The sequence below is a fragment of the Giraffa tippelskirchi genome, chromosome 7, assembly GCF_054371585.1.
Source record: "Giraffa tippelskirchi isolate mGirTip1 chromosome 7, T2T-mGirTip1v1.2.pri, whole genome shotgun sequence".
Taxonomy (NCBI): Eukaryota; Metazoa; Chordata; class Mammalia; order Artiodactyla; family Giraffidae; genus Giraffa; species Giraffa tippelskirchi.
Genome location: NC_137281.1, coordinates 8,456,781 through 8,476,250, shown reverse-complemented (window position 1 = coordinate 8,476,250; position 19,470 = coordinate 8,456,781). Strand labels below are relative to the sequence as shown.

The following is a 19,470-nucleotide window of genomic DNA, read 5'->3' as shown; positions in this document are numbered from 1 at the left end:
AAAATACTCAGATTGAAAAAGTAGTTCTAGGCTGTCGGGAAAGGTATTTAGCCTAGGGCTGGAACCCGGAACCTACGACCCGGGCCAGCCTGAATCTGCAGAAGAGGGAGGAGCCATTTATCCTTTACCAAGATGGCAGCCTTCACGCCCCTTTGTGGCTCCAGCCACTCTACCAAGATGGCGCTCAGCGGAAGTACGTCACGAGAAGGGGCAGGCTTTCGGCGCGCGCATGCCCTAAACCGGATTTCCGGGTGCCGGCGGCCTGGTTCTTTCCTTAACAAGATGGCGGCAGGAAGTAGTGGTGGTGGTGGCGGGCAGTGCTCGAAAAGCGAGGCTGATACCGGTTTCTTGGGGCTGCGGCCCACGTCGGTGGATCCAGCGCTAAGGAGGCGGCGGCGAGGCCCAAGAAATAAGAAGCGAGGCTGGCGGCGGCTCGCTCAAGAGCCTCTGGGATTGGAAGTCGATCAGTTCTTGGAGGACGTGCGGCTGCAGGAGCGCACGAGCGGGTGCGTAGGGCCGGACTTCCGGCAGCAGGACCAGGTTCTGTGAGGCGGGGTGGGAGGCCGTGCTGCCTGGGGGTAGTTACGGCGGGCTGTGAGCGCCTGTTGGGGCACAGCCGAAGAAACCCAGCAGGTGGGCCGGGGACTCTGGGCGAGAGGCTGGGAGACTTGATCAAGTTACCAGATGCGAGACTCCCAGGTAAACCGCGAATAGTTTTACTGATGTCAGTGCGTCCAATGACCCACCGTAGTTTAGTGCGTTTTACGTATTAAATTCTGCAAATTGGACGGAGGGGCCCTGGCCTGGAGGGGACTCCAGGCGGTTAGTGCGTGGTTGAATGACCATCATAAGAAAACCTGGCCCTGAGAGGTTAAACCTGCTCCTTCCACAGCCCCCTCCCATCTATGGCTGACATTCTGCATTTCCATCTCCCAGTGGCTTGATATCAGAGGCCCCCGATGAGAAACTTTTCTTCGTGGACACTGGCTTCAAGGATAAAGGTGAGGAAGGGTTTCAGTGGCGGTGTATGGTGATTAGTCGTTACCTAGGCCACCTCGGCCTCCAAAAAACGGTGTGGCTTGGATGGCAAACACCATGAGAAAAGAGTCTCTGCTATAAACAAGAGGACCTGAAATGAGCAGAAAGCAAGCTGAGGACTAACCTAAATAACTCATTTTCTTGGAGGAATCAGCCCTGTTTTAGTCAGTAAGATGTGCTTTAATGAGAACGAAAGGAACTCGAATGAGTTGGTAAGAAACTTGTCTTGGCCTGCTTGCTTTAACTTGTCAAAGTACAGGGATGGGACCTGCTAAAACAAACGGAGGATAAGCAAGTTAGGGTTTGCTTCAGTGAGTGATAGGGTTTACTCTCAATACTTAGAAAGATAAAGAGTAAGCGGCCTTCTTTAAGGAGAAGATAGAAAAGCTAAGAAACGCGTTTTAATTGGAAAGCCAATAGCTTTAATAAGCAAAACATCAGGCTGCTGTTACAGGAGGGTACCCTTTATGAGCATGTATGAGATCAGTCAGGGGATCTGGTCTAAGGAAAATGAAGGGCCCTCTTTGGTGGATGAGTGGAGTCTTTGAGCAGGTAAGAAAGGGTTGTTAAAGAGGTTGGCTTTTACAGAAGTGAGATTTGTTCTGTGAACTGAAGGGTCAGGCAGGGAGTTGCCTTGGTGAACAGGCAAGGAAGTAGTTATAGATTCTGTCGTTGTTTGTTTTTTAAGCAATGATAGTGATTGCATGCTATCACGGGTGATTACTACTGTGGGATCTTGAAATACAATGGACCCTTGAACAGGGGTTCGGGGCACTGACCTTCCCGCGTGGTTGAAGATTGCGTATAATTTGTGATCAACTCTCCATCCTTGATTAAACATCTATGGGTTCAAACAATTGCTAGTAGAGTATTCTTGTAGTACTTAGTATTAAAGCAAGTCCAGGTATGAGTTCACACCCATGTTGTTCAGTGCTCAGCTGTAATCCTGTCTTCACTCAACCTCTAGGGTACGTGTTAAATGTTCTTGTTTTGGCCGCACAGGAGCAAAGTCACTTTCATGAGGTTTCGTAGCAAACAGAAGGATGCAGATTTTGTCCCAGTATGTTTTGTCCTGGAGTTCTTACTATGCTTTAGAAGTAAAGGCAGGAAATTGCCCTGTGCTGAGAATCAGTGGTCTTGGGTCCATCCTAAGTCCAGCTCCCTGGGCCTCATGTCACCTCGTCACTTGCTTTCTTTTTAGTGTTGAAGGTTCTGTGGCCGCTTCTCTGCTGCCTCAGGAAGCCCCTTGTCTGCAGGGCTGTGGGTCTGGGTCCCCAGCACAGGGCTGCCTCCAGCTGGCCCAGGAAATGGGTGTGGTGGGTGGTCACAGCTCGGGTTCCTTGGGCCTTGCCCTTGGGGGCCTCTTTCCTCAGGTGGGAGCCTGGGGCCTGCAGGTCTGATGGTTCCAGTGGTGGTGGTGGGGGGAGAAGGGCAGGAAGTCCCTCTTGGGTAGTGAGGAGGCCTGAAGTGTTGACTCTCTGCTTTCTGCCACCCTCAGAGCTGAACAAGAAGCGGACCAAAGGCCAGAAGAGGTCACTGCTTCTCAAGAAGCCCCTCCGGAGCGACCTCATCCTAGAGAACACCTCCAAGGTCCCTGCTCCCAAAGAGTGAGTGTCCCCTGACCCTCCAGACCTCCCTCCCCTCCCCCACTCCCCCAGGTCTGGCCTCGTGCCCTTCTGTGGCGCCCCTACTCACTTCCTGGCCCCGAAGGAATTCTAGGGAAGGAGGGTAACAGGTGAAGGGTGCTGGTGGGGAAGATAGGGTCGGATTAGGGGCTTTGGAGGACAGACTGGAGGCAGTGAGGCTGGGGCTGGGCTGGGGCTGGGCTGGGGCAGGCAAAGATGAGCCTAGACCTGCCCAAGGGCTTTGGGGCCGAGGGCAGGGCTGGGCGGGGGCCCCAGTCAGGAGCAGAGTCAAGCAGGGCTTAGTGACTGACCCTGAAGGGGTGGGAGGGGGCTGGATGGGTGATGGGGTTGGGGGACGGGGGGAGGCCGAGGTTGGATTTGAAGCGCCGTGTGAGGTCCCTGGAGACATCCTGGGCGAGGGCCCCCCGGTTTGGAGCTCAGCAGGGAGACAGGTGTGGGGAGGTGTGGGCTCGGAAGCTGCTGGACCGAGTGAGGAATAGGAGGAGCCTGAGGAGGCGCCTCAAGGAGGGAGGGACCGACTCACCCACTGCTTCGTGCCGCTTCTCCCCCACCCAGCGTCCTTGCCCACCAGGTTCCCAACGCCAGGAAGCTCAAGCGGAAGGAGCAGCTATGGGAGAGGCTGGCAAAGCAGGGCAAGCTGCCCGGGGAGGTGCGCAGGGCGCAGGCCCGGCTCCTCAACCCCCCAGCGGCCAGAGCCAAGCCTGGGCCCCAGGACACCGTCCAGCGGCCCTTCTACGACCTCTGGGCCAAAAGCAGTGAGTGTCCCTGCCGCCAGGCCCAGTCGTTCGGGTTGTACGGTGATCTCGGGGAGCGCCCTGTGGGCATCACTGAGGCTCTTTGGCGCAGTCAGGCGTCTCGAAGTGGCTCCCTTTTCTCGTTCCTGCTCTGCTTTCCGGAACAGGCCGATGCCTGTCCCTCAGGCTTGGGTCTTTTCTGCTTTCTAGACCCCATCCACGTGCTCTCTTCCCTGGTATTCGAAGCCCTTTGGGGTCTGAGAATCGGAACATCTTTGCCTCAGTACTTCAGTACCATCATTCTGAAGGGAGGAAGGGTAGGAGGGAGCCCCTCGGGGCCACGGTGTTGTTCTAGCAGCCGCCTCTCGCTGCCTCCACAGACCCTCTGGACCAGCCCTTGGAGGGCCAGGATGAGTTTTTCCTGGAGCAGACCAAGAAGAAAGGCGTGAAGGTGAGAGTTCATCAGCAGGGCGTCCTTGGAGCTAGGGCCCAGAGGATGGGGCCGTTGGGATGCCATGTTAGAGCCCAGGCATCCTGGGACTGGGAACGCACAGGCTGGAGCCAGGCTGTGATTCCCCTGCCTCCGAGGAAGGAAGCGGGGGTGGGACATTTTTTAGGGAGACAAGGGAAACCGTCACAGGGAAAGAAGATGCTGCAAATGGGTTGGAGCCCTTGGGTAGTGAGGGAGCCTTTGGAGATGGAAGGACGGAGCCTCCAGGTGAGGGCAGGCCCGTGGGGCTAGCTGGCGGGGAGGAGAAGGCAGCGGGGAGCCCAGTTCAGGCTGTGAGCTTTATCTCAAGTGCTTCTGCACAGGAGAGCGGTGGTGTCGTGGGGTGCTCTGTGGAGGTGGGGTTGTGGTGGGGCAGGCACCCCGGCATGGAGAGGAATGGGGGGTGACCCAGGAGAAGTCCTCAGGCAGAAGCACCCAGCCTGGTGGGCAGTGGGGGGTAGGGAGGGGCCGCTTGGTGACTGAGCAGGGACGTGGCGGGTGTGGCTGGAGAGGTGCTCCTCAGAGCTGAGCTGGTGCTCGGGTCACCCAGGGACTGTTAAGAGTGCTGTTCCCACGGGCGGGTTTCAAGTGAGCCGGGAGCCATGGCTTTGCCACAGGCTCCCAGGGGTCCTGCTCTGAGGGTCTGTCGGCCCTTCCTCAGCTGTGCCCTCTGCTGACAGGGAACCTCGTACCGTCTACTCAACACAGCTGCCGATTTTAGTGGCAGCCTGATGACTGTGCCCTATGATTTTGCAAGTGTCCCCCACCACTTGGACGACAGGGACTCTTCTCAGGAAAGGCGAGCAGAGCCCCTGCTTGTCTTAGGGACGCCGTATCCCGGGTGCCGGTCCCTCTCTGCATCATTCAGATGCCACAGGCCCCTCCCAGCTTGAAGACCGTGGGCTGTGCTGAGGCCTTTGCCACTTCCCGGGCCCAGGGTTCCAACACTGGTGCCTGCAGGAGCTTGAGTCGTGGGACTCCCGGGTCTCACTCAGCCTTGGTCTTGTCTTCCTCCAGCGGCCGCAGCATCTGCACACCAAGCCCTCCCAAGCGCCTGCCGTGGAGGTGACGCCTGCAGGAGCCTCGTACAACCCAACCTTCGAAGACCACCAGGTACGCCGGCCGCCCCGCCAGGCCTCTCCTTGGTCGGCGCTTGGCTAGTGTGTCAGCATGTCCTCCCAGGGCTCACAATCCTGTCGGGCAGACAGATCTGTTCGTGGACCATGATGTCCCACAGTGGGCAGGGCTGGGGTGGGGGGGCATGGAGGGAGCATCAGATCCAGCCTTGGGAATCAGAGAGGGCTTCCTGAAGGAGGGGGCATCAACACTGAGACTGGGGGCAGCTTGCTGTGGTAAGAGAGGATGGGGTGTTCCGGAGAGAGGGAAAAGCATGTGCAAAGGCCCAGAGGTGAGGGAGACTGTGGTACCTTTCAGACATAAACACAAGAGGCCTTCAACTGTTGGCAACAGATCATGTGACCGTATGAGCCTTGTGGATTGGCAGAGGTAGTTTAGCAACTGGAGGAACCGGTGGTGAGAGTCGCTGTTAGTTTCATAGGTGTCTCTTGGGCACAGATGTCACGAGCAAAGAGGACAAACCCCCGCCCTCGGGGAGCACAGATTACCCAAGAGAAACGCAGGCCTCTAGCAGACACCGGTGCTCCGTGAATGCCGTCCAGGGTCGTTTACTGGGAGATGGATTCCTAGCCAGTTGGGTGGGGTCCGCAACCCTCACCTGGGGAGTGGTCTCGGAGCAAACCTATGCTGAAGTCGGAGAGGATGAGGCTGCTCCCTGAGGCTGTTACTCACAGAGAGATCAGATAGTCTTTCTCTTTTCAAAAAAAGTAGTTGAGATCTGATTCCCAGGCCCTTGTGATTTGCCCACTTACAGGGCACAGTTCAGTGGGGTAAGGTATATCCAGAGTTGTGCAGCTGTCGCACAGTCGTTTTATACCATTTTTGTCACTCTGGAAAGAAGTCTCATGTTGGTCAGCCATCACCCCCCCAGTTCCCTGTCTTCCCTGGTCTTGGACAGCCCTGCTCCGTCCTGTCTTAGGAATTTCCGTGTACTGGGGGCTTCGTGGGTGTGCAACCTTGCAGTTTATAAAAAGCAGACCGTCCTTGAAGAGAACAGGCAGAGCAGGCGTGAGGTTAAGAATTAGAAGCCCTTTGGCTGCTGCAGGGAGGCCAGGGTGAGGGGGAGGGCCGGAGCCAGTGTAGGGGTTTGGGCACCAGGGTGGGGGTGCAGGTGGGAGGTGGGAGGGCCTCCCAGGTCTGGGTCCTCACCCGCGTCCCCGCCCCCTCCCAGAACCTGCTCTGGGCGGCCCACGAGGTGGAGCTGCAGCGGGAGAAGGTGGCTGAGAAGCTGGAGCGGCAGCTGGCCTTGCCGGCCTCAGAGCAGGCCGCCACCCAGGTGAGCGCAGGCCTGCCTGCCTGCCCGCCCCCTGCCCAGCACCTGACCCGCCCTCTGCCCAGCGCCTGACCCGCCTCCTCTCCCCAGGAGTCTGCCTTCCGGGAGATGTGCCAGGGGCTGCTGGAGGAGTCGGATGGGGAGGGCGAGCCGGGCGAGGGCCAGGACGAGGGCCTCGAGGCGGGAGACCCGGCCGCAGGAGCGGAGGCCTCGCCCGCACTCGGCCGCCCAGCCGCCCTGGAGAAGAAGACGGAGCAGCAGCGGCGGCGGGAGAAGGCCGCCCGAATGCTGGTGAGCGCTGCGGGGTCCAGCCTGCTTCTCCTGGGCTCACAGCCTGTTTTTCAGGGCTGTTTGGGATTCCTGAAGCCACTTTGTCAGCAGAGGACTAGTTCCCGATCTCCTCTCAGAGGCCACAGCAGGGCACATTCCAGATCAAGCTCCTGCCGCCGTGGGGCTGATGTTCGGGGTGAAGGCTGGGGAAGGGTGTGTGAACCGTAGAGCCAAATGGGTCAGGATCAGGAAGGTGGGCTCAAGAAACAGTCACTGTGGAGACACGCTTGTGACCTGGCAGCAGGTGGCCAGGGCGGGGCGGCGTCTGGCCGGGCCCCTGACCCCGCTGTCCCTGCAGAGGACGCAGCAGGCCGCGGTGCGGGCCGCCCGCCTCCGGCACCAGGAGCTCTTCAGGCTGCGCGGGATCAAGGCACAGGTGGCGCGGCGCCTGGCGGAGCTGGCCCGGCGGCGGGAGCGGCGGCAGGCAAAGCGGCTGGCGGAGGCAGACAAGCCCCGGCGACTGGGGCGGCTCAGGTGAGGCCCGGGCGGGGGCTCCCCGGGAGGCCAGGAGGGGTCCCCACCCCACGGCAGGCGCCTTCCTACCTTTGGTCAGCCTGTGCTCCTCCCGGGAGACCCTCTTTTCCCCAAAGCCCCAGGTTCTCGAACCCTCACTGCTGGGCCTGCTGTTCCTGGGAGCGGCCCCAGGCCCTGTGTGCCAGGCTGGGCTGACCCCCTGGACACCCCTCCCCGTGTCCTCCAGGTATCAGGACCCCGACATCGACGTGCAGCTCAGCTCGGAGCTCTCTGACTCGCTCCGGACCCTGAAGGTACTTGTCTGGCCAGGGTGCTGAAGGGGAGACGCCCGTGCCCAGTGATGACACCCATCCTTGCTCCCCGTGTCCGCCAGGGACTGTGGGCGACATCACGGCTACCCCCAGGCGGGGCCGGTTGGGCTAATGCCTGGGGGCTGAGGGCACGGGGTCCCCCAGGGTGACGGGCCAGGTGATGTGATGGTTGGAGCCTGGGACCCTCAGGTCTTTCCTCCCGGGCTGTTCCTGGTCCCCCAGCCCCACCCTCAGTGTCTTTGGTCCCCGAGGGATCACCCTAAAGCTCAGAGCAGAGCCTGTTCTTCCCTCTCTCAGAAGCTGTGGTGGCTCCTTGGTGCCCCCGGGAGGGGGAAGCCCAGCTCCTTGCATGGCCACGGGCCCTGTGTGGTTCTGCCTTCCTGCACCCTTCTCCCTTTGACCCCCCAAGCCCCGCTGCCGGCCCCGCCCGTCCCCACTTCTCCAGCCGCCTCCTCAGGGCTGGTCCACGGGTCAGTACTATCACCCCATGAGCTCAAGACTAGGCTGAGTCCCTGGTGTACACAAGGCCAGACTGGGCGCCTTGGCTCATGGGGGGACTGCAAGGCTGACCCCCCGCTGGCGCCTATGGAGAGGTCAGGTCCCGAGGGTTTCTACCAAGCGCCTGCCTGCTGAGGCCTCTCCGTGTCCTGCAGCCCGAGGGCAGCATCCTCCGTGACCGGTTCAAGAGCTTCCAGAGGAGGAACATGATCGAGCCCCGGGAGCGAGCCAAGTAAGGGCCCGGGGCCGCGGCGGGGCGGGCCTCTGGGTGTAGGGTGGGCTGCTGGTCGCCGACTGCTGTCTCCTTCCTCCTCCAGGTTCAAGCGCAAGTACAAAGTGAAACTGGTGGAGAAGCGGGCATTCCGAGAGATCCAGTGAGTGGCTCCCCCTCTCCCCAGGGGTCTCCAGCAGGTCCCGGGGCCCGTCCCAGACCCAGTGGCCGTGGCCGGGGGTGGAGTGATGCTGCCTTGGCCAAGCCCAGGAGAGGCTCAGCCCGCCAGAGCCACCGGGCCCCAGGGTCAGGCAGGGAGGGCGCCCCAGGGGACGTGGGAGGGCCCATACTGGAAGAAGGGGGCCCGTGGACAGGATGTCGGGCCCCCTCCCCTGGTCCTCCCTCAGCCTCCCCTCTGTCCCCAGGTTGTAGCTGCCGAGAGATGCCGGAGCCCCCACCCCCCAATAAAGCGCCTTCTGGCCAACACCTCGGGCCTCACTGTGTGTGACTCGTGACTCGTCTCCCTCCCGGGGGCAGCTGCTCTCCCCGCCCGCCCCCCGCAGCGCACAGGGATGTGGGTGCTGGGACCTTCGTCTCCACCGAAGTGTGGTGGGAGGCCAGGGCGGGGCCCGGCCAGCAGAGGCAAGGGCAGAGGAGACAGGCCTGCGGTGTGGGCTGCGTGCACTTGGGTTTCTGACGAGGGAGGGGGGTGGCCATCCAGTGGTGGGGAGGCAGACCTTGACAGCACCCCCGTCACACGGGCCGGAGCGGCCGCTGACATTCGCTACCTGCCTGTCCCTCCTTGCCCAGCCACCAGTTCAGGAGGGCAGGAATGATCTGTTCCCCTTGCAAAAGTGAGGAAACTGATGCACGTCAGTAGGGGTTAATCCTCTCACTGCCCCCACCGTAAAGGGCTTTTTCAAATCTTTATTCTACGAGTAGTGAAGGGTTATGGTCTCACTGTAAGTCATCCCCGTGGTTCATAAATGTACCAGAGAAGGTGAAGATCGCCCTCCATTCCAAACCTCTTCTCTGCAGAGGTGGCTAGCTGTCTCTGCAGTTTGCTGTGAGTGGCTCCATCATGTACCCTGTGTGAATCTATTAAATTACATACATGGGCATCAGAAAATAAAAGTGTTTTCATTTTTCTGCATTTTGGATAGGATCATATTATGTGGTTCTATAGTTTACCCTATACGCATGTTGGGGAATTTTCTGCATCTGTGTAGGCTGCATCTTTATTGCTGTCCACAGCTGCATGGAATTCCACTCACCCAGGCCGATATTACTGCTGGTGAAGCTGGAAGGGGGTACCTGTGTACCTGCGCCATTTCACATGAGTTCATAGGACAGGAACCTGGAAGTGGATCTCGGCCACAGGGAAAGGATCTAAAGGGTCGTTTGGATTCGGCCCAGTTGCTCTCTGCCTGGGCTGGGCTGGTGTTTGCCCTCCAACAGCCTAGGAGCCCCCGTGCTTGCTCAGAGCTCTACTACTGGATGGGCTCATGAATTTTTAAAGTTTATTGTGTGGTTACCAGTGAGGTTGAGCATCTTTTCAAATGATCACTGGCACTTTCTTCCATGCCTCTCCAAACCTTTGGACTATTTTCCTCTTGGACTGTTGTTTATTTGTAGTTTATTATGGATCTGAAGACTATCATTCATGTTACAGACATTTCTCCCAGGCTCTTCGTTTTGACATCAGGCATGGTATCTTGCCAGAAGTGTTTATTACTTTTTGGTTTTCCTTTAGTCTTCCTCTGTTTTTTTTTGTTTTTTTGTTGTTTTAAACCACAGCCTTTAGACAGGTTGCTCTAGGACAAGTTGGTTATAAAAATAGAGCAGGCAGTTTATAAAACAAATGGCTGAAGGGAGAGACTAACGTCAGAGCCTCCCCCTTCCCCCCACATCACGATTTAAGGGTTTCTGCAGTTCCTCCCCTTCTGCCATCTTAAAAATAGAAAAGAGTGTTGTACAGACGAGAAAACAACTCTGTGTGTATGTACAGGAGGGGTCAGAAGAGGGTAGGTTGAAGTGAAAATGAAAGCCACGTCTGGTAAAGCCTTAAGCCCCAGCCTTTTGACCCAGTAAGTCCATCCTGGGGAAGGAATCTGAAGGAAGCTAAACTGCTGGAAGAAGGGAGGAGATTCTTAAAGTCCATAGGTGGCCAGCAGAGCATCTGCCAGATACTGGGACACCTGGGGGATGGGGTGGTCCCAGCAACCCGAGGGCAAATGCTGAGTCCTCAGGAAGTGCTGTTTAGTAGCCCCGCAGGAATGTGTGTGTTCCTGTGTGCAAAAAAAAAAAAAAAAAAACGGGGGTCGGCCGCAAAGACATTTGCAGGTTTTCCTGCACGTGAATTACATTTTCACTTCTGGTTTTTACATTAAAAGAAAAGAAAATGCTGAACGATTTGCAAGCTGCAGTGATACCTCATGATCTGTAACTTTTGAAATGAATAAAGTAGTAAGGGGGGGTGGGACAGATCACGGAGGGATAGATATCTAGATTCGACATCGAACAAGCTCAGGGAAATGTGATGGTAGAATCTAGGTGCCAGTCCCAGGAAAACTCTTGCCTCTCCTGTCTGAAAATCTTACTAATAATTATTGGGAAAAAGTACATTAGGATTTAGCATGATGCTGGTGAAGCTTCGGTTCAAGGCCAATTGCACTAGTCCCTTTCAAGGTCCTACACCTCCTTTGGAACTTGTAACTTGGTATTTTTCCTACAGCAAGTCCCCCCAATTGTAAGAAGCTTCGAGCACCACAGAACCTGTATCTGCCTGATTGTGGTATAAAAATGGAATCAACCCACCAGCTGGGTGATGACTGAATAAATGATGGTACATTGCAGAAGGACCGTGAGTTGGTCTTCTAAAGCTTTAGCTGCTAGGGACTTCCCTCCATCCTTTACCACTACCCTACTGGTGGTTCGGTAGGTTCGATTCCACACTGCCAACGCAGGGGGCATGGTTTCGATTCTGGATCAGGGAACTAGATCCCCCATGCTGCAGTTTGCATGCTGCAACTAAGACCCAGTGCGGCCAAAAAAAACCCCATCTGTAGGCAACAGCCTTAAATTGTGGTTAGGAGCAGGGACTTGGGAGCCAGTTTCTGATTTCAAATCCAAGCTCCATTACCTACTAGCTGTGTGACCTCGTGAAGGTTACTTCACCTCTCTGTGCCCCAGAGTCCCGGTCTGCAAGTGTGGGTTATTCCAAGGATGGAATCTGTACATAAAAGTGCTTAGAAAAGAGGCCTGGGACAGAGTAAGCCCTAGAGGAGTGTTGGCTATTAACAATAATGTTAGAAAAAAACAAAAATAGTTGAGAGGAAAGAAAAAGAGTATGGAAACTTGTAATCTGTGCCAAAGACTCCTCATACATGTTCTTACCTTTTGACCCACTGATTGCACTCTTGGGAACATGCCCTAAGGAAACAGCCGGAAATTTGGGGAAAAAACATAATGTAGAGACAGGTTGGTCAGAGGGCTGTGCAGAATGGAAGGAAGCGTGGTAATGGCTGTGGGGCGGGCGGGCCACTCGGGGGAGGGAGGCCAGCCTCTGCAGCCCTTACCCGGGGTCGGAAGCGTGTGTAATAACCGGAATGTGTTTGTGTTCTGCTGCTCTTTTGTGGAATAAAGCAAACAGGATCTGCCCGCATCCACGCTGTGGTTCACTGAGCTAACCCCAGAGTCTCTTGGGTGGGGAATTCCAGGGGAGTCTTTTTCCTTCTTAGGACTTTTTCCAGCTTTTCCACTTTTTTTTTTTCAAAAAGAATTCAGATTGTGGACAAGGATGCCTCGATGGATGCAGAGATGTCAGCCATTGTGCTGTTTGGAAGACTGGAAACAGAAACAGTTGAAATTAGAAACAGAGACTGTCCAAATGTCGACAATAGAAACGGGTCTTTACAAGTGGGATGAATACACAATAGGATATTTCATCGCCATTTAAGAGAACATCATATTTGGGGAGAATTTTGGGGGGAGAGGAAGAATTTTTAATGATCAGGGGAATATACTTAAGGTCTAAGAGAACAGTTAAAATAGGGAAAGGTCACAGTATGACTCTGACCAGTTTATTTATTTTTACAATTTTATTTATTTGGCTGCACCGGGTCTTAGTTGCGGCATGTGGGATCCAGTTCCCTGACCAGGGTTGGAACCGGGGTCCCCTGCATTGGAGAGCAGAGACGTAGCCACTCAACCACCAAGCAAGTCTTCCTAGTTCTTCTAACGGTAAATGTTAGATTAGGGTGTGTTTTACCACAGTTAAAACATACATAACTCCCATCGCCATTCTTTCCTGTAAGAAATGGTGACAAGATCATTGTTTAAAAAAGAATATCTGTGAATGTACCAAATGCCACTGAATCCTACAGCCTAACATGGTTACTTTTATGTGATGTGAATTTACCCTCAATTTTTTAAAAAAGGAAAAAACCCCACAACGCCCCCCCACCCGCCGCCATAAGAAAAAAAAACCTCTGAAGAGGCAGTGTGTCGGTCGTGCTCCGGGAAAAGCAAGGAGCGCAGTGTAGTTGGAGCGTAGTGACGAGGGTGTAAGATCAGAAGGTAAGCAGGAGTCGGAACATCAGTCCCTGTGGTCCACGCCCGGTGACGGTGGGTGATGAAGCCAGGCGTGAGCGGTCGCTGGTGCGGACCGGCGCCCCCTGGCGGCCGTGTGGGGAACAAATTGTGAGGGAAAGCAGGGCCTCCCTGAGTCCTGCCCGGAGGTGGTGGCGGCTCCATCAGCGCCAGCAGGTCGGGGTGCAGAGGGATGGGTGCATCCAGGATACATTTTGAGAGTGAATCCACCATCAATAGCTGATCTACAAAGAAAAAAGCCAATTGAGTCCCAAGTTATTTTGCCTGGTCTGGAGTTGTCATTTCAAGATGGGGAAAGACGGGAGAAAGTGGGGCCCAGAGGTGGGGTGGGCGAATCAGGAGCTCAGATTGCTGGTGTCCGTTAGACGCCCAATTGGCTGTGTCGAGTAGGCAGCTGGATGTAAACATTTGGAATCTGCATTAATTATATCCCATACCCATAAAAAATGCCCAGTCTCTCCCTACTTAGTGCTGTGCTTAGTCGCTCAGTCATGTCTGACCCTTTGTGACCCCATGGACTGAAACCTGCCAGGCTCCTCTGTCCCTGGGGATTCTCCAGGCAAGGACACTGGAGTGGGTTGCCCTGCCCTCCTCCAGGGGATCTTCCCAACCCAGGGATTGAACCCAGGTCTCCCACATTGCAGGCGGATTCTTTAACGGACTGAGCCACCAGGGAAGCCAAAGAATACTGGAGTGGATAGCCAATCCCTTGTCCAGAGGATCTTTCTGACCCAGGAATCGAAGCGGGGTCTCTTGCACTGCAGCCGGATTCTTTACCAGCTGAGCTACTGGGGAAACCCAAAAACATTGCAGCTAGCAGAGAATGGTTTCGATCCATTGACCTCTGGGTTATGGGCCCAGCACGCTTCCGCTGCGCCACTCTGCTAACAGTGCAGTCAAATTTAAATTTCATAAAGCAATTCCTGACAGCCCACACACAATGGAACAGCGAACACCATGGTGTAGTTTACATTTTAGACTTTTTCTTTCAGGCTTCGCCCCCTCTCCATCTGGGTCTGACCCAGGGTTATCAGTTGAGTCAGGGTCTCCAGAGCACTCCCGTGTTCAGCGACTTGCTAGGAGGTCCTACAGGAGTCAATATAGAGTTGATACAGTATAGTCAATACTGTAGAGATGTAGTAGGAGACGCAGCAGATCAAAGGGGAGAATCCCGGGGAATCCACTGGCGAGCTGAGCTTCCTGCCTCTGGCTTCTCCCACCAGGGCTGCCCCAGCACGTTTCCCTAGCAACGAAAATGCAGCCACGTGTATTCGAAGTTTCCGTGCAGAGAAGCGCGTTAGAGACTCAGGACCCACCTAAGGATTTGGGGGAGGCTGTTCACGTAGGCAGTCTGCCCAGCATGTACCTAAATTCCAGACTTCCAGAAGGGAAGCAGACACCAGCAGCATAAACCATACTGCTTTGTACAGTCTAGGCGTAATGAGCGGTTCTTAACTTCAGGCAAGTTTTGGGTTAGGGGAGGAAAATGCTTATCAGTCAGTTTCCCTGATACATGGGGAGGGCCGATCTTGCCTGCAGTCCTTTCTAACGCTAGTAATTGTTTCTGGCGCTCCAGCCTTCCCTACCTCCCACCCCTCGACGCCTGCAGGCATCAAGGCGAATCTGTATCTCACCACTAGCAGTGATGGATTTGAAGGAGACAAGAAGCCAGATAAGAAAAAGAAAGCCCAAGTCCCCAAAGCAGAGCTAAAACCATTATCTTCTTTAAGAAAATACAGGCTCATGGGTTAAGAATCGGCCTGCCAAAGCAGGAGACACAGAAGACAGCGGTTTGATCCCTGGGGGAGAAGATCCCTGCGGGAGGACAATGGAAACCCACTCCAGTATTCTCGCCTGGAAGATCCCATGGACAGAGGAGACGGGTGGGCTACAGTCCACAGGGTCGCAAAAAGAGTCAGACACAACTGAGCGTGCACACATAGGTTTGATATAAACACCTTATATAACCACAAATCATGAAGTATAATGAATGAAAAAAGTACCCTGGACTTCATCAAAGTAAAAATCTTTTGCTCTTCAAAAGACACTGTTGCAAAAGTGAATAGGCAAGCCACAGACTGGGAAAATATTTCCAAGACAGATATCTGACAAAAAACTTGTATCTGGAATCTATAAAGAATTCTTACAATCTAATAAGAAGACAAATAGCTGGATAAAAAATGGGCCAAAGATTTGAGGAAGTAGACACTTCATCAGAAAAGACTGGCAAATAAGGGCATGAAGAGTCTTCATTAATCTTTAGGGAAATGCAATTTTATTTTAATTTTTAAAGTATTTCATTAAAAAAATTATTTATTTGACTCACCGAGTCTCAGTTGCACATGCAGGGTCTTTGATCATCATTGTGGCATACGAGATCTTTAGTTGTGGCAGGTGAGCTGTTACATGTGGCGTATGGAATCTGGTTCCCTGACCAGGGATGGAACACAGGCCCCCTACATTGGGAGCTCAAAATCATAGCCACTGAACCACCAGAGAAGTCCCAACAAATGCAAAGTTAACACAATAAGATAGCTCCCCAGGCCCATTGGAATGTTGAGATGAAAAAAAAACTGGGTCTTCCAAATGCTGGTGAGGGTTAGGATGGGGATGAAGCAACCAGAACTCTGGCACCCAGCTTGTGGGAATATGAAATGTTACAACCTCTATGGACAACGGTTTGGCAGTTTCTTTAAAAAATGAACCATAAACCCCTCTATGATCCAGGAATTTCACACCTAGGTATTTATGCCAGACAGAGGAAAGCCTATAGCCACACAAAGACGTGTGTACACAAAAGTACACAGCAGCTTTGTTTGTGAAAAGTTAGGGGAGCTCCCTGGGCTTCCCAGGTGACTCAAGTGGTAAAGAATCCGCCTGCCAATGCAGGAGACGCAAGACACAGATTCAATCCCTAGGTCTGGAAGATCCCCTGGAGAAGGAAATAGCAACCCACTCCAGTATTCTTACCTGGAAAATCCCATGGACAGAGGGACCTGGCAGGCTACAGTCCGTAAGGGTGGCAAAGAGTCGGACGGCTTACTGACTAATACTTCAGGCCGTGGGACAGGCTCTAGACTCTGGACAGCCAGCACCATGCGGGGAGGGCGAGGCTTGGTGGGGAGGGGGGTGAACCCCCCAGGGCCACCCAGCCAGGTATGGCTCTTGGGACCTGTAGATCTCAGGTCAGCAGACCCAGGGAAGGCGGAGTGTGGGGAGGAACGAGGGGGTAACTCCAGATGGCGAGGGGCACCCCGAGATCACTGCGCCCCTGATGGAGGGCCTCTCCCCACCCCCGCCTGGGCTCCAGGTACCTCCGCTCTCATTACTGCCCCTGGCCGCCTGCTCCTGCGCTTGCAGCATCTCGGGGCTGTCGGTGAAGACGCAGGTGGGGTGCAGCACGAGGCCCTGCTTGGTCTGGGTGTGGAAGATCCTGCTCTTCCCGCTGCCAGATTCCCTCCTCTGTGTCTCAGAAGTCTCCTCCTCCAGGAAGCCCTCCCTGATGCAGAGCCTCGGGTAGCATCTTCCCTGGGACAGGGAGGAGGCAGAGGCTGGATCTCCTGGCTTTTCAGAAGTCCAGGCCTCCTTCACCCCTTGGAGCTTTCAGCGTCAGGGGCTCAGTCGTGTCCGACTCTTTGTGACCTCATGGACTGTAACCCACCAGGCTCCTCTGTCCTTGGGATTCTCTAGGCAAGAATACTGGAGTGGGTAGCCATTCCCTTTTCCAGGGGTCTTTTGGACTCAAGCATCGAAACCACGTCTGCAGCATTGTAGGCAAATTCTTTACCATGTGAGCCACCAGGGAAGCTTTCGAGGTCCCTGGCAAGTCCCCACCCCACCCCCACCTCCCCACCCTGCTTTTATCCATCGTGCTGACAGGAAGCTGGTTCAGAGCACAGGCTCCACAGTCAGACAAGGCCTGGTGTGACCTCAGCCAAGTACCTCAGTTTGCCCATCTGTAAAATAGGATGATCACATTTCCTGCCTTTTAGGGCCCGAAGGAGGCTTTTATGTCACTGTATATTCAAGGACTGGCTGCTCTTATTAATAACAGAGCTGCCTTCCCTGATCTGTTTACAAAACTCCCCACCATCCTTCCTGGCTTTATTTTTCTTCCCAGCACTCTCTACAGCCTCTCGAAATCCCTGTTTATTTCTGTTTTCCTGTGTCTGTCTCTTCGACCATAACGTGAGTCCCAGAAGGCAGGGACCATGTCTGCTTACTGTGTGACCCCAAGCCTGCAGAGCCTGAGTGTGGGTCACTGCGAGGCTGTGGGTGGGAGCCTTGTGTGTCGTGTAAGTGGGCTGCAGTGTCTCTGCCTGAGTGTGTCTCTGTGGTGGTGTGTGGTTGTGCGATGGTGTTCAAGTCCAGATGCACCCCAGTGAGAGTCTGGCTGGGTTATTGTGTTAGTGAATGTTGTGTGTGTGTGCAGTTGTACTGTTGTGTGCCGGGGTCTGCCTCCCAGGGTAGCACTGTGGTTGTATAGTCTCATTGTGCGTCTTGTCCCTGCCATGGTGATGTGTGCTATTGTGTTACTGTGTAACTGTGTGCCTTTGTCCCTCCGGAGCAGGTGGAGTTGTGTGTTGCTGTGTGCCTACGTCAGGGGGCATTAACGATCGTGTCTGTGTGTGCAGCTTTGCGGTTGTGTATCAACGTCCGCAACCAAATCCAGCAGTGTGTGCTCTGTATAATTGTGTGTCCCAGTGAGCAGACTCTCAGGGTGGGCTGTTGTGACTCTGGCCAGATATGCATGTGTTATGTTATTGTGTGTCCAGGGTACAGTTGTGTTTCCGCCACATGGCCGAGGAGAAGGCGGCAGCATTGTGAGTTGCGCGTTTGGAGGTGTTGATGTTGTGACTCTGGCTAGGTATGGGCTGGGCTGTTGTGTATTGAGAGTATAGTGTGTTTTTGTGTCGTTGTGTAGCAGAATAGAGGTATGTGCTGTGTTGTGTTGTGTCTCTGGTTGGGCTGTGGTTTGTCTAGATGTGCAGTGGTTTAGCCAGATGAGGGTGAGAGCTGTGTGTTACCATTTGTGTGTGTGTATGTGTGTGTACACGTGTGTGTGTGAGGGAGAGTGAGCAAGCAAGGGATGGTTTCCCAGCCCCAGAACCATTGAGAGAGTCATTTCCTAGACAGGTTGATAGGAAGTCTAGGCGTCCCCAAGGAGAGAGGGGTCTGGAATTCTCAAGGAGGAAGAAAGGGCAAACTTTCTTTTTCCCTCTACAGTCCTTAGGATTATATAACAATAATGTATCCTGCTTGAGGACAGTCTCTGGAAAAAACCTTCTGGCTGATTCTGTTATCTTAAAATGTAAATTATGGGAGTGAGTCTGGTGAGGTCTTGACAACCTCCAGTCTTTGGATTCAGTGTAATAACTAATTAGAGAGTATATAATTCCCTTGCTAACACTAGCAAGTGGGTACTCTTTCTGCCCCCTTCTGATGCCTATGTCAGAAGCTTTCTCTATCCCTTTTATACTTTAATAAACTCTATTGCACAAAAGCTCTGCGCGATCAAGCCTCGTCTCCGGCCCCGGATTGAATTCTCCTCCGGCGGCCAAGTATCCCGGCGTCTTTTCGTGGGTTCAGCAACAACCTTTCACCATGACTAATGCCTCCAGCCTCCCTCACTTCTTGGCGACAGAGACCTCTTTGTTCTCAGTGGCAGAAAGGGGGTGTTTCACTCTTCAGGCCCCTGGCAAATTCTCAGCCTCTGGGCGTTTGCCCTGTGTCCAGCCACTTGCTGTGTGTTTGAGAGCGTCAGACTTGGGACAATCGGAGTGGTTGGGATAGTGATAGGGGAGCCCTACAGGGACCCTGGCCAGCCTGAGCGGTGTGGGTGGGCTTCCCTGAGGACAGCACTGTTAGAAGATAATTTTGGGGAGAAAAGACGTGGGGAAGAGACTTTGGGGAAACCAAGGCTCATACAGATCTAAAAGTGAACACGTGTTAAAGATTTCACTTAACACTGTGAAGTGTTACAACTGGTTCAGAGGAGACTCAAAGAACAGACACACTGACTTCCCTAAAGTCCAGTGGTTAAGACTCCGCACCTCCAGTGCAGGGCATGCAGGTTCGATTCCTGGACGAGTGTGGCCAAAAAATAAAAAGTTAAAAAAAAAAAAAGACGCATTTATAGATCAGATAGTGAATCAAATACGCAAGTAGAGGCAAAACATTTGGGGGGGTCTTATGGTCTCGAAATTTGTGTTTCCCCCAAATTCATATGCTGAAATTCTGCTCCCCAAAGATGATGGTATGAGGAGGTGGGGTCTTTGGGAAATGCTGAAGTGATGAAGGTGGAGCCCTCGTGAGTGGGATTAGTGCTCTTAGAAAACAGGCTCCAGGGAGATCCCCAGTCCCTTCCACCTGATGAGGTCACAGCAAGAAGATGTCATCTATGAACCACGAGAAGCCCCTCATTCAACCATGCTGGCACTTGGATCTTGGACTTCCCAGCCTCCATAACTGGGAGCAGTACATTTCTGTTGTTTATAAGCATATAAGCTGTAGTATTCTGTTACAGCAACCCAAATGGACTAAGGGAGGTAGGGTTTTCCTTCCAGACAGAATTTATGTGCATACCTCTATGGAAGATTTATCGTGGGATTTCCCTGGCGATCCTGCGTTTCCAATGCAGGGAGTGCAAGTTCCATGCTGGTTGGAAGACTAAGATCCCACACTCTGCATGGCATGACAACCCCCCCCCCAAAAAAA

At 54.1% G+C, this 19,470-nt stretch overlaps 1 protein-coding gene and 2 non-coding genes across 5 annotated transcripts; 2 read left to right on the top strand and 1 right to left on the bottom strand.

Moving 5' to 3' along the window:
• The first annotated feature begins 272 nt into the window (after nt 1–272).
• On the top strand, nt 273–8,628 carry NOP53 (NOP53 ribosome biogenesis factor). Of its 3 annotated transcripts, none has more exons than XM_081515432.1 (13): nt 273–506; nt 937–1,001; nt 2,537–2,645; nt 3,240–3,439; nt 3,799–3,869; nt 4,926–5,021; nt 6,217–6,321; nt 6,409–6,609; nt 6,947–7,122; nt 7,349–7,415; nt 8,087–8,163; nt 8,249–8,305; nt 8,568–8,628. In XM_081515432.1, the coding sequence occupies exons 1-13, from the start codon at nt 283–285 to the stop codon at nt 8,572–8,574; spliced, it is 1,455 nt and encodes a 484-aa protein (XP_081371558.1). In that variant the 5' UTR covers nt 273–282; the 3' UTR covers nt 8,575–8,628. The 3 variants fall into 3 exon arrangements, with proteins under 3 accessions (XP_081371558.1, XP_081371559.1, XP_081371557.1); XM_081515433.1 differs by having other exon boundaries at nt 8,249–8,342; nt 8,448–8,628; XM_081515431.1 differs by having other exon boundaries at nt 4,926–5,053; nt 6,171–6,321.
• LOC145516006 (small nucleolar RNA SNORD23) lies at nt 7,454–7,564 on the top strand. Its single transcript, XR_014061191.1, has one exon. It is a non-coding gene; the product is annotated as a small nucleolar RNA SNORD23 (small nucleolar RNA).
• Nucleotides 8,629–13,567: 4,939 nt separating the features above from the next.
• Nucleotides 13,568–13,639, bottom strand: TRNAM-CAU (transfer RNA methionine (anticodon CAU)). Its single transcript has one exon. It is a non-coding gene; the product is annotated as a tRNA-Met (tRNA).
• Nucleotides 13,640–19,470: the final 5,831 nt, after the last annotated feature.